Source organism: Dromiciops gliroides, chromosome 5 (assembly GCF_019393635.1).
Source record: "Dromiciops gliroides isolate mDroGli1 chromosome 5, mDroGli1.pri, whole genome shotgun sequence".
Classification (NCBI taxonomy): domain Eukaryota; kingdom Metazoa; phylum Chordata; class Mammalia; order Microbiotheria; family Microbiotheriidae; genus Dromiciops; species Dromiciops gliroides.
In genome coordinates this window covers 58,180,393-58,195,290 of record NC_057865.1, presented here as the reverse complement: position 1 = coordinate 58,195,290, position 14,898 = coordinate 58,180,393, and the positions used below count along the sequence as shown (strand labels likewise).

Below are 14,898 nucleotides of genomic sequence, written 5' to 3'. Positions count from 1 at the left end.
GTATCTGTGCTTTCTTGGGTGTAAGGTGGTCATGTCAAACTCAAATAAAAATAGGTGGGGCACTAAACTATACATAAAGATACTGATGGGCCACATATTGACTTAGAAAATCTCATGCTTATCTGTCTGTCTGTCTGTCCATCCATCCATCTGTCCATCCATTGAAATACTTTGATACATTAAAATCAGATAGAAAGAACTTTTTAATAATGTTTGGGCTGTACTCAGGAATGTCATGGGTCTCATGTGCCCTGGGGGCCTTGTTTTTGACACATCTGGCATGGGGAAAGTTAGCATGATAATTTTTTCCATTGAAGGCCAGCACTTTCTCCACAATTTATAGTCTTAAAGAGATGCTGAAATCCCTAAGAGGTTTCATGACTTGCTCAGGGTTACCTAGCCACGCTGTGTCAGAGGCAGAATTTAAGCTGTAGTCTTCATGACTCCAAACAAAGGAGTTTAACTACACTATGCTGTCTGTACTCTGTACAGTTTTAGGATTTGTGGAAGAAAAAGGGATTTTTAAAAATTGCTGCCTGTTTGTTATATAAAACCTGAAAAATGCCATGTAACTGTATTTCTTTTAAATATATCTGTCCTACATATGCCACATGCTCCTCCTCTGTTGCTGATTATGGACCCTGGAAATGATGAGCAAATACAAATAGCTTTCTTTGCAAAAAATCTGCTTGCTGCTAGAAGCTTCAGGAGAATGAATAATCTATGCACACGTAGATTATCTCTCTATGCCTATATAGTTTAACTTCAAATATTAGAATGTAAGCATCCTTGAAGGCAGGAAGTATCTTACTTTTGCATTTATATTCCATGGGCACAAGAAAATGTTTGCTATATGCTCATTTGTTCATTTGTGGATAATATAGGTTGTATCACCCACATTTCACAGATTAGAAAACTGAGACTGATTAAGAGCAAATGGTTTGCCAAGGATCAAATAGCTACTTAATGGAATGTTTGGATATGCATTATAACTATTATTATAACCCATTATATACACAGATATAACTATATACACAGATGTATATAGAGACTGAGTGCATATACACACGTACATTTGATTTCTCCCAGTGGTTGCTCTTATTTTCCTGCACTATATCAATTTTTCATATTTAGATTAGTCCCATGTGTCAAGGGAAAAAAATGTTAATTATTTGTAACTCGAATCATTTTTCTGTTCCTATCCTGAAGTTGCTCTTCCTTGAACAGAATAGTTTCCTTTTATTCCTTATAAATCAAATTAATGGGGCATTCAGTGCATCTATTAGAATGACTGAATTCCTTGTTTCTCAAAGAAAAGTATGTAATGATGCCACCATACCATGACTAGTTGCACATATCAGTGGGAGGGAGATTTGGCATGAAGTATTGGAAGGCCATCAATGCTTGGAAAAGACCTTGGCTCAGGTTCTGCACCTTCATCATTTTACTTGTATCTTGAGACTTCGAGGAAACCTCTTAGCTTGACTGAGCTTCCATTCCCTTATCTGCAAATTGAGCATAATGATATGCAACTTGCTGTTTTCATAGGGTTGTTGTAAAGAAAGTACTCTGTGTGTATGTGTGTGTGTGTGTGTGTGTGTGTGTGTGTGTGTGTGTGTGTACACATCTAGGCATCTCTATAGAGAGAGATGTATACCCACATGCAGAGCATTGTTGTTTGGTCACTTTTGTTGTCTTACTTCCTGTGACCCCATTTGGGGTTTTCTTGGCAGAAGTACTGGAGTGGTTTGCCATTTCCTTCTCCAGCTCATTTTACAGATGAGGGAACTGAGGGAAACAGGGTTAAGTGACTTGCCCAGGGTCACAGAGCTAGCAAGTATCTGAGGCCAGATTTGGACTCAGGAAGGCGAGTCTTCCTGAATCTAAGCCATGCCACCTAACTCTCCTTTAATCGATTAAAGGACCATTTATTAACATTTCTATTCACTCTGGTTACTTGGATCAAATGAAATAATGTATTTAAAACATTTTGAAGTTATACAGGGCTCATACTAAATTTGGCAGGCATAGTGATCTATGGTTTCTAAAATCATTTCTATACATTAAGCTTTTCAACTCAGCCTTTGAACTGGCGTTCTTTATCAGCCCCAAGACCCTGGGCCACTGATTAGTGGGAGAGTTCACAGAAATCTCAGAGAGATCTCAGGCCCCAGCCATACCACAATGCATTCCCTTCTTTTTCTGGGATCAGTAATCTGGTCCATACCACCGTCCCTGGAAAGGATAGGTGAAGGAAAGGAAGATAGCTTTCCCAGACAAAACACTGCTCCTAGGTTACAGTTCCTCTGTAGAGTTTAACTTCAGCTATTAGAATGTAAGCATCCTTGAAGGCAGGAAGTATCTTACTTTTGCATTTATATTCCCAGGGCACAATAAAATGTTTGCTATATGCTCATTTGTGGATAATATAGGTTGTATCACCCACATTTCACAGATTAGGAAACTGAGACTGATTAAGAGCAAATGGTTTGCCAAGGATCAAATAGCTACTTAATGGAATGTTTGGATGTGCATTATAACTTTTATTATAACCCACTTTGACATGTAAATTATAACCTCTTTTATAATTTCTCTTCTAGAGTTAGGTGCATTGGTGAACAATTTTGGGTGGGGTGTTTAGCTGATTAACGTTATTATTACTAACTTTTTTGGGGGATTGGGCTGGCACCTGTGATTACTCTGCTTTAGGAAAATCTCTCTACCATGGCAAATTAGTACCTACTCTTGTAATCTGCATTCTTCAAAAATTGCCTTTGGAGCACTGAGAGGTTAAATGATTGGTCCTGGTCATTCATCAAGGGCAAGACTTGAACCCCATCAGCTTCTTACCCCTGAGACTGGCCTTCTATCCACTATGCCAAAATGAAGGACCTGCACCTTGTAGAAGCTGAAAGTAATGGGATTAAGGATTTGTTGTGTTATTTATTAAAATGTATTAAAATCTTCACGTATTTATACCTGATTTCTCCAATTATATTACAAGCTGCTTCATGGCAGAAGTAATGTAATAATTTTTTTTTTGTCACCTGTAACACCTAGTATAGTTCCTTGAACATTATCAGTGCTATCTATTTTCAAGCTAACTGATTTTCTTTTAGGTACATTGATATGACATCAGCTTTCATTGGTCTTCTGACTTGTCTCAAATCTTGTACTGAAATGGAAAATTGTCCATAATCTCTTCGACCATAGCACCAGCTTTGGTTCACTTTCTGTGAACGGAATTGTAATCTGCTTATTCAGGCTAACAAATGTGGGCATCTAGCCCCTATTAAAATAATCATATCACTTTTTAAAGGATGTTTGTAGCTGCTCTGTAAATGAGCCAATTCACTGTTGCATAGTGATGTGGTTAAAAGAATAAGGGAAGGCTGCCTTGAGTGGTGAATATTCCAGTAAATGTCTAATATGAGTTAGAGCTGCCTGGAAATGCAATCAAACTGGCGGAGTTCCTCATAGGGGGCATTCTTATAAAACTGGTACTGTCTAGTACTCCAACATTTGTGAATTAAGGCAAAGAAAAGCTTCTTTTGAAGCTAAGAAGGCAACTAACTCTTCCAACAGCTCTGACCTTTGGAACATGAAACTTTTATACTTCTGTGGGGGGGGGGGAGGGAGGGAGAGGGTATTTGCTGTCAACATGAGGATGTGTTTTCTCTAACCTATAATTATAGAACAATTAAAATACTCAATTAGGTGACCTAGGTTTCTCCAGATTCTAAAAAAGTCATCGTTCAGTTGATGGAGGAGGTCAATGGCCGCACAGGTTCATGGATAACCACAAGTCTGAAACCAATACCTTACTAGAAAGACATTTCATTTCTCACCAGTTACACACACACACTTATTTTTGTTTTTTTAGTTTAAAAAGGGTAACAAATTGAAGCCAAAATAGAAGACTCACAATTGTCCCCTTAATGTATATTTGAAAATAGACATTTTAAAAATTATTACAGTTACTTGATGTACTCATTTGGGCAACACACTGTCCTTTGTCATACTGACCAAAGTTTTTCAAACTGCTGGGGGAAGCGATGATCTGTGAAGAGATGAGGGAAGGGGTGAAAGACTAAATATGAGATGCAGAAGATTGATTACCCAGACTCTGAGCAGATGCACTCATCACCATCATCTCTACAAACAGCCTTTAATTGGCTAGTATCAGTTTTTAATCATTTCTTTTTCCAAGGCTCTTCGAAAGTTAACAGCACATTGCTGTCTTTTACAAAGATTCATGCAATTTCTATGAATGCTAGGGTGAGAGTGTCATAAATTTCTTCTGTGATAAGAAAGTGCTGATGGCCATTACAAGTGGCATTATGTAAACCATCATCACTACATAAGTACACTTATAGCTGATGTTCCAGGAAATTACTTTTATAAGAGCAGCATCACAAAAGTGACACAATTGGTCTGATGGGTCCTAGTTGCTTCCTGTGAAAAAAGCTGCTTTCATTGTGCAGTTAACTCTATGATATTCTGGTCCTGGTTATCTGCTAGGGGTGTTACTTCGACTTCTTGCTTTTCTACATTATCTACATTTTAGCCTCTTCTCATTGTCTTTACCTCAGACAGTAACCTGGAAGAAGAAAAGAACTGAAGCTCTCTGGTCATTTCTGCATCCTATTTCTGCTGCAAAAATACTGTTTCTATTTTATGTGGCTTTCATTTATGTTGATGTTTATCTCCCTGTTCCCATTAGCATAGAGAGAAAAATATTCTATGGAGATAGAAGGATTTTGATGCATTCTGAACAAAGAAGAGTTCATTTCATGGGGTTGTTATATATTATTCTAAAAATTCTCTGGCATAGGAGAATGTAGATATATGTTTATTCAGCCATTTAAGAATCCCTTATGGGGACAGAACTTAGGTTAATTTCCACATTTTCAGTCTTAGAGAACCTATGATTTCATTAGTGTTTGTACCTTTTATACTAATGTAGTGTACAGGTGATTTAGTAGAAGGTTTAATGAGCAGTATTGGCACCTGGTGGTCAACCTTGTGATAATAAACCTCTCAGATCCTACCAAAACCACTTCTCAGGTAGCAGAGCCACATTTCAGATCTGTAGTCTCAAAGCCTTCTTGGTTCAGGAAAGAGAGCATGGTTCAGTGGCTAGAGCACTGGACTTGGAAACAGGAAGACCTGGGTTCAAATCCTGCCTCAGACATTTGATGTTTATGTAATCATGGCCTAGTTATTATTAACCCTGGGCCTCAGTAGTTCCTTCCAACTCTGAACATATAATCCTGTGACCTGGGAGGGCTTGTGTTCTACCGGATAGTGTTAAGATTTAAGAACTCATTTTCACTTTCATTCTCTGAGGTCACATTTGATTTGTCTTTATAGAGGAAGGTTTTCCTCATATTAATGTAAAAGTTTTTTACTGAAATCTGAATTTATTACTTGATGTTTGCCCAAGTGAAGATGCAGATAATCCAGCCAGCCAATCACAGTCATTATTTGTATCTGAGAAATGATTATATTTTAAAACTTTATTTCATTTGGCTATCCACTTCATCTTGGAGGCATTAAATCTTTTGACTTTAATAAGAAAAAATGCAAAATAACTATCATGAATGAATTCTGCTAACCAGTTCAAATTTGATAGCTATCATTAAACAGCATTTTATCTCAAGATGTCATAGTTTCATTTCCAATTTATCTTGTAGACTTTTTGTTTGTACATAGTTGTTTGAATATTGGCTTCACCCATTAAAACGGGAGCTCCTTACGGGCAAGAAGTTTATGTCTTTCTGTGTATCCCCAGCACAGAGTAGGCAATGGATGACCGGACTGGGTTATTGCTAAGATATTTTCTATGAACAATTTTTATCTCTTTCCATTTTATTTCAATCCCATTCTCTTAGCAGTGATGTGAAATCCACATTTAGAACTGTCACTGTTTTTCTAGCCTAATCTTTTACTTGATTTACCTCTGATCAGTGCTGTAAATATTTTCTACTTTTTGTTACTGGGTTCATTTGCTTCTCTCACTTTCCTGAACAAAGAGAACCTGCTGCAATCTTTATTTTTTAAATAAAACAAACAAACAAGGCAGTTTTCTGGGTCAAAAAGCAATCTAATATTTGTTTTCTTTTTCTTTATTGTTATAAACTTACCATGTGGCTTTGTATCCACTAGATGGTGACTATTTCCTATACTAGTAGCTTCCTTTTGCAACTTAAAGAATTCTTTCCCCTTATTTTATGGGCAAAATAACATCATGGTTACCCTAAAACCTTAGTCATTCAGCCATTTAATTTGAATGCAAATCTGAGTAGAAATATTTTAGTAGTAGATGCAACCTTTCTTGTGAAAGACATAAAGTGGATGTGATTGCTGTGCAGGGACCAATTGACAACTCATAGAAACAAAAGGTCATTTCTACTCAAGAAAGAAGGTGCATGTGCTTCTTTTTCTTTTCGCTCCAGGGGGAAGTATGGTTGTGAGACAATGCTACTTAGTGAATAGAGACATGTAGGGAAAAGAATGGACTAGCTGTTAACTTCCCTCTTAGCTCCTCCAGGTCATGACTGATATTTCCCCCTCCTGAGCCTAATGGAGGGAAACAAGTGCTTTCTGTTTCTTGGAGATGACTCAGCTATATCCCTGTCCAGAACACAGATGTTTCAACATGTAAGAGACTGTACTAGCCCTGGCTGGAGAAGCAGAGAAAGAAAATGTTTTCTCTTTTAGTTCTCACTATAGTGGAAAGTGTATTAATGGTCAAAGATTCAGGTGAAATTAAGAATAGAAAAGGAAGTTCATATTTTAAGATGAGTTTGTTTTACGTGTGGTTCTCTAAAGCTCTGTGCTGCTTGTGGAAGAAGCAGATTTTTAGGACCAGAGTGAAGAACATAGTGCGCCAACTGCTTTAATCGTAGACTTAGAAGAATGAGCTTTAGGAGATCACCATTTTAGGTTGTCGTATGCCTTTTCTGGTTAGGGAAATGAGTATCTGGCTAAGTAAGGCAGATATAAAAAACCAAATTGAATCCACACACGTCGAATAATACCTTATGTGGAAGATACTAAGCATAGGGGTTACAGAGGAGAGCATTATAGGTATGAGGAAAAGTCAATGAAAACATACTTCTCTGGACCTCTGTTTCCATCTCTTTAAAATGTGTGGTGCTTCCAAAAAAATGTGTGGTGTTGAACTAATTCAGAGGTGTCAGATTTAACCTGCAAAATTCCATAATGTAACTCCCACCAAATTAAAACGCAATTGAAAACAGGTTAGCAATATGTCTATGTGTGTGTATATGTATGTATGCCTATCCCCTAGATAATGGTAATTGAGGTTTCCTAAGTAAGTATGGATCCCATTGGGCTCCATTTCTATTTGAGTTTTACCCCACTGCCTTAGATGACTTCACAGGTTGCTTCAAATTTGAAGAAGCTCTAATTCCTAGACAATGATACTTTATAACTTTAAATTATTCTATGATTAGAAAGATTTGCTTATGGGCTTTCTTGGTTTCCGAAGGCTATGCGAGTAGAGCAAAATGTTTGTCAGTGCCCATCGGGAGAGACACTATTGTCTGGTATTGGTCTAAATACGTTTGGAGGAGTTTATCATCAGAGGAATCACCACCTGGTGTTCAGTGTTCTTGGTTCAGTAACTCATGTGTCAGTTATTGCTGCTGGTATGACCTACCTGGCAAAGGTGCATGAAGTCATGAAAATTTTGAAGCTCTGAGGATGTATTACCTGTCTAATACATTACTTTTTTTTCCTGACAGGTTCTCTACCCCCATTTATACAGAACAGTATCACTGTGATGAGGCTTGTCAAGTTAAAGGGGTGGAAGAGATTACCCAGAAATCCAATTGCAACATAGCTGATTTTAATTTTAATTTTGATTTGGGATATATGACTCAACTGGAAAGATCTGCCATAAAGCGGGTAAATTTGAACTTCCTTATTATCACTTCAGAGAGCCAGGAGAAATGCATCTATGTACTCAGATGATCCATTACTACCGTTCTCCAAATGTTAAACGTTGATTAAAATTATAGATATAATATTTAGCAGATTTTCATTGTGAATTCAATATTGTATGGTAAATAGATGAGTGGATTTGGTGTCAGGAAAGCCTGGTTTTAAAATTCTCCTGAGACACTTACAAATTGTGAGAGGCTTTTAGCAAGTCAGTTAACTTTGCTTGGCTTCAGTGTCCTTATCTGTAAAACAGGGATAATAGGAACACCTGCCTTATGGGGTTGTTGTGAAGCTCAAATGAGATTAAATGGTATATGTGAAGCATTTTACAAATCTTAAAGCATGTTGGTATTGTTAATATTGTAAAATAGCTGTTGTACCTACAAACTGGGACATGGTCTTAATTTACTATGTAAGGGAGACCATTTATTCTTATGCTTTGCTATCATTTTAAGAAAGTAATATATCTCATTAATAATATATCTATGCAGTGGTTACTATGAGTAAAAAACAGAACTGTTACCTATGCCATGCATTCTTTCCTAGTCATGTTTGGTGCCTTGAAGAATCAAGTTTGCCCAGATAAAACTTAGATCCTGTCTTTTTTATATTTATCCTTACTAGATGAACTATTTTTAAATTGTATTAGCTGATATTTTTAAGGATAATTAATCCTTACAAGCCTGTTAAAACTAGTCACCCCAAAATAAATACAGGATGGTCGCCCTTCACCTTGGCTGTAGAACCACGTTTTCAAATATACCAGGTCTTAGACCTTCCAAAGTACAGATCACAATTTTAAAATGGCATTACCCAATATTACAAAGAAAATCTCACTGGAGCTATTGTTACATGAAATATTTTACTTGTTTTTCCCCCTTTTGAACCTCAAAACTCTTGGAATCCATACAGTTCTTAGTTCTGAATGATTTAAAAATAATAAACTTCATGTGAGTATTTATGAAGGAAATAGAGCAGAGAATTTAGTGAAGTAAAAGGCTTGTTATTCCTAATGATTATTCACAGCCAATGGGAGAAAAAATATTTTATGTAAGAAAATTGTTTTGATAATGGTGATTTAAATTAAAATAAATAGTTTTCCCAGAAGAGTGCTGTTAACTTGGAGATTAAGTGTATATTAGGATTGACAATTCATATTCACTGAATTGTCTGAGCAAATCAGAGAGGCCTCAGTAAGACTATTGGAAATAGTTCATGTATGAACTGGCAAAAATCTCATTTCAGTCCATTTTTCCTATGTTTCTGTTTGTATTTCTACAAAGCTGTGATCTAGTAATGTAGCTCAAGGGGATGAAGCTGACCCCTTCTAGTTATATTTCTCCTGATCTATTTCCTCCCATGTAGTAATTTATCACTACTGATCCCTCCTTTGCTTCCCCTAAGAAATGAAAAATAAACAGGATTCATTTTCTCCTGAACTTTCAAAAAGAATAACATGGCTGTTAAAGTAAGGAAAAGAAGAGTGATCCTTAGCTATTTTACTTTTCCCTCTCCATTTATTGTAAAGGTTGCATATACCTCTCCTTTATAATCCCTTAAAAGAAGAACCAATCTAACCATGGGGGAAAAAAGAGGCCAAGCTCTTATCATCATTCATCTCTCCCCCCACCCCCCTTCAAACCTAACAGCTGCACTTAGGTATTTGTCTCTCCATCTGGGTACCCTTTGTCTCCAGCTAGGAAAACTCAAGGATTACAAGTTCTTCAGGCTCATTTTTCATTGGTCCTAGTTAGCCACAGTTGTGTTTAGTCCAATTAGGGAAGGGAAATACCTTAGTATGTATGACAAACTGGCCAAACAAAAATCTACTTTAATGACACAAAATGCTGTACAATACCTCTAGAAATTCACATATTAAGGTCTTGTAAATAAGCATTAGAATTCTTAGCCATGAGTACTGGAGAAGTGTAATATTGTGAAGTTTCCTGGGAAAGTCAGGATGTACATTTTAAAAAAGTAAGGACTATTACTTCTGTTACGTTTTTTGTGTGTGTGTGTGTGAAGCAATTGGGGTTAAGTGATTTGCCCAGGGTCACACAGCTAGTAAGTGTTAAGTGTCTGAGGCCAGATTTGAACTCAGGTCCTTCTGAATCCAGGGTCGGTGCTCTATCCACTGGGCCACCTAGCTGCCCCCCAAGTTCTGTTACTTTTAAAGTATATTGTGGGTGGGCACACTGAAAGCCTTCATCTTTAATGTTCAAGAATTCAAAGGGATCTCTAGTTCAATACCCTCATTTTATAAGTAAGGAAAGTGACATCATTAAGTGACATTTAAATCTAGGTCCTCTATTTCTCAAGCAAACTTTTTTTCAGGGAATATTTTTTTTTCCTGTCAAGGAGGAGATGATTCATTTTCTTTGCTCATATATATACATATATATATATATATATATATACACATATATACATATACACACACACATATATATATACACATATATATATACATATATATATACACATACACACACACAAAGTTTGTGAGAAAACAACTAAGAGTAACCCCTTTTTCCTGAAGAAGAAAATCCAATCTAGTGCTTGAAATTCGTTAAAAACTTGATATTCTGATGTAGAAGCTTATTACCATTTTTTTTTACCCCAAGATACAATCTTGGAAAAGTCACAAAAATTCCTTGGGCCTTGACTCTATCATCTGTAAAATGAAGGACTTAGACTAGAAGGTTTCTGGAGTCTCTTCCCATTTTTGTTCTGTGACATAGTCAGTTGACTATGTTATCATTCGGCCTCTGATCTAGGTGACAAAACAGGAGCAGACATTTTCCAGAATACTCCTCATGCTCTCATCTTTGGCATTGAGTTTGCCTCCCCCTTTGCTGAAATGCCTGCCCTCATCCCCCCTAGTGCCCTGGATCCCATTCTTTCCTCAATCTTAAAAAAATCCTGAAAGATTTTCCTCCTGTATTTTTTTTCCTACTGTGTTTTGTTATTATCTTCTTACTTGTTCCCTCCCCTCTTTCCACTTTCTAAGGTGAATATAGGTATTCTCTATATTTATTTTTTTCCCTTGTGCCTATTTACAAAAAAGTCTGGAGTGCATGTTCTCTGATGTTTATATTTTATTAGATTTTCTCACCACATATTATCAGCTTATTCTCCTGTAATCTGATTTTTCTTACCCTACTAAAACTCTCTGCCCACCCCCTGTGAGAAAATTATTAATAATAGGGGTCTGGGGATTCCCAAAGGCTCCCCTGCTGAGAGAGCCTGGCCCGACCTTTCTTAAGGCCAGCCCAGAGTCAGGAAGTTACCTCATTCAAAATCACACCCACCTGAAAGCCTTGTTCCCATCAGAGGATCTGTTCTCTGGGCTCTGACATCAGCAGGACTGATGGTCCTCAAATCCAGTAAACCAATATATTTGAATAATGCTCTCTTTACTAATATTCAACATGCTTTAATACGTGCTTAATGCCCCCAAACTGGTGCAGTAGCCTCTAATTTCTAAGTAACAAATATATGATAAACCCCAGCTAATTTTCCCTAAACTTTGGACAGAAATAAGGCAACCAGATATAGTTTTAAATGCCACACTCCCAAAGTCACCATTGATGGTCTTGTACTTTACCTCAGGCAGCATATTATCTTGACCTCTTAGAAACATTGAAACTATTCCTGTGGAGCAGGAAATCAGTATCCTGATTTTTCTGTTGTTCTAGCTGATCCTATTTTGATTCCAATACTGGCTTCCCACCTTTCCTGCCCTTTTTCTAGTAGGCTCCATTATCCTTATGTATTTTCCCAACCAATACATTGTTGATTCAATGCTGCCTTACTCTCTTTACCTAGGGCAGAAGAGAGAGAAGAAAAGATGGAACTAATAGCCTCATACCTTTATCACCATGACAGAAGGCTCTCTGTATTGTGTTTACACCTAAATCTTTTTTATATATATATATATATATATATATATATATATACATATACACACACACATATATACATATGTATTATGTATATGTGCATATATACACACACATATGAGTTAAAACATTAATATCTGAATTTTAGGGGCTATATATTCCTTGCCTTATACATACCTTGCTACATACTAATGGTTTAAGGAAAATAATTATAACACTAGGAAAAATTACAGTGCTCTTATGCGAGGCAAGAAGCACTTTCTTATATATAATTGCACTCCTTAAATTCCTTGTTTGTTCCTTGAAGGAAAAACAGAATAATTCTCAGCATTTTTTCCAACTTTATAGGCAGTTTTTATAATAACCAGACATAAGTCATCCAAACTTTTTCTCCTATGACCAATTTTCTACATTAATATATTTTTTGTCTTTACTGTAAATTTTCCCATTTTTCTACATCCTCTGTAAAATAAGGGACTAAACCTGAACAGGATATTCCACTAGGTTTACATTTGTTTCCCAATTTAATTACCACAGTGAAGGGCTATGCTTGATGTTGGTTTATATTAGAGATTCATAGTGGGATCATCCCAACCACAAGAAGTATAATTATTAACCTCAGCATCAAGTGTACAATGAACTGTCTGCTCTCCCAGTGAGAAATTTTTTCAAGGGGACCTTTTAGTGAGAGAATAACTGTTAATGCCAATGATGTAACTAAACAAAAGGATTAGGTCCTAAAGGATCTACCCGACTATTTTAAAGTCAAAGGTTCCTGGAGAATCTTCATCCTTGGGGGTTGTCAGTAGGATAGTAGAGGATAATTGCTTTCATCACAGCTGTGATTACCATAGGGTAAAGACTGTTGGTAAATTACATGCTTTACATTTGTTTAATGTGAGAGATGGCCCTTGATTCATAATGCTAGGAAGCACTTAATGGTGGTATCAAAAAATACTAGACCATAAAAAGGGTTAAAGGACCAACAGCGGCTAGATATTTGGCTGATCTCCGAGTCTCTGCAACTTGTTATATGATAGCACTTTATAGAATTCATAAATGACCTTGGTAAACATGCAAGTTTTCTACTTCAACCCATGAAAACAAAGCACATTAACAAAAATGAATAACAGCTTGCCAAACAAATTTCCCAATTACCATCACATTTTCTAAGAAGACTATTTATGGAAAATACCTAAGTAGAAGTTTTATGAGATTTGGAGAATATTTCTTCTAGTCCTTATGAGATTGCTTTTTCCACCATCATGCACACAGTTGGCAGAACAAAGTAATTTTCTAATGTTTAGCACGTTATTATGTTTTAAATTTATATGACAAAAAACATTTTTCTAATACAACAAAGCATCGAAAGGGATAATGAGATGCTTTTGAGTCCACTCTCCTAAAAATAAATTCTAATTATATGAGAATCTTATAGTTTTAAAGTCTTTTTAGATAAAGCTGTTGTTTATTTGACAAATTATTTCAATCTATTTGTATTTATGCATTGGTATCCCCAGTGCTAAGCACATAGTAGGCAATTAAAAATGCTTGATAATAGGAAAGACTTCCATGCCATTGAGATGATCTGAAAACCAAGCTAACCTATCTGGGAGACTCATCAGTAGATTGATTATAGCATGATGAATTTTTCAGTAAAATTAACTCAAAGTCATAGAAGGGCTGTAGAAATTTGTCACAATGTAGGAATTTCCCATCTTAAGGAAACTATGGATTCTTGAAAGCATGGAAGAATATTATATTCTAAATATAAAGTATATACAGTAAAACATTGAGGAAGTCTTTGTTGACATAGTTTCCATATGTATGAATATTCACTTTACCTACCATATATCTCATCTATCTATACATACAGATACGTTTACACAAAAATAATGTTCACACATATATCATAAATGCTACAGATATGGTTAATACATATAATCTTATTTTAGTTATATATGCAATTGCCTTATCTAGATCCTATTCCTGAAAGGTAAGGATCATGTTTTCTACCTCATCATATCCCTTCTCTACACAGCATCTAATAAATTGTTTTGCCCGTAGAAGGCAAAAAAACCCTAAAACTATTGATGAATTGACATCTCCTATATCCCTTATGCTAGAATTTTTACTCATTTCCACCTTGGAAATAGAGAACAACTAGTTACCTTTCATTGTACAACAGGACAGACAGATATGGTTCCAATTTTCCTTAGATCTATGGAGGTAGAAGTAGTTTGAGTCTGTAAAACTTCCCAAAATAAAGGGAACAGAGTTTGTGGAAGGAAGACAGCTTATCAGCCATTTCTTACTCTCAGATGTAAAATGTGTGCTCAGTAGTATCATGACAAGTGGTGAGATCATATACTGGGAATGAGTCAGAGTAATGTCGTACTGCTCATGGACCTCCACTCACCTCAATGAAGAATATGCTGGCTGCTGATGTTGGATGGTTGTACATGTAGACTGTCACAAGGATAGCTGTTGCTATGATGAGAACAAGGATGAGGATTCCAACGATTAGACCAGCGTGAAGAGCTCCATCTTTTTTCTCGGCTGCACTGTCATCAGTAGAGGCTACAAGAACAACAGACTTATTAGTAGGGTGCTTTCAGCCTTCCTGTTTGGGTTTCATTTGAGGAGATGAAAAACTTTGTGAACATTAGCATATTGAACTTTAGCTTCTTCTAAACATCATTTCCTCCAAAATATTTTCAGTAGTACTGATTCTAGAATGAGATCAGCTCTTCTTTGTTCATGCAACTGAACATTCTTACTGTTAAAGAGATGTTCCCTGGTATTTTATTATTTTTAGTTCAATAAACAAAATTAATCTTTTGAAAATGTAATTTGGATAATTTGAATGCCTTAAGTATTCACTGAAGCTCCCTTTGATTTCTTCTATAAATGATTATCTTGCAGACACATTATTGAATGAATACATTTTAAAAGCCTGGATGATATTTTCTTTTCAAATTTTAAATTAAACTGTGGTATGACTCCTTCCATAGGCATCCTAGTA

At 36.2% G+C, this 14,898-nt stretch overlaps 1 protein-coding gene across 2 annotated transcripts in view; it reads right to left on the bottom strand.

Moving 5' to 3' along the window:
* The window catches only part of PLXDC2 (plexin domain containing 2), a 501,202-nt gene that overhangs the window by 21,773 nt on the left and 464,531 nt on the right, over positions 1-14,898 (bottom strand). For both annotated transcript variants that reach the window (XM_043966481.1, XM_043966482.1), the window contains exon 13: positions 14,293-14,453. In XM_043966481.1, coding sequence (XP_043822416.1) covers positions 14,293-14,453 — 161 coding nt within the window. The remainder of the gene's footprint in view (positions 1-14,292; positions 14,454-14,898) is intronic.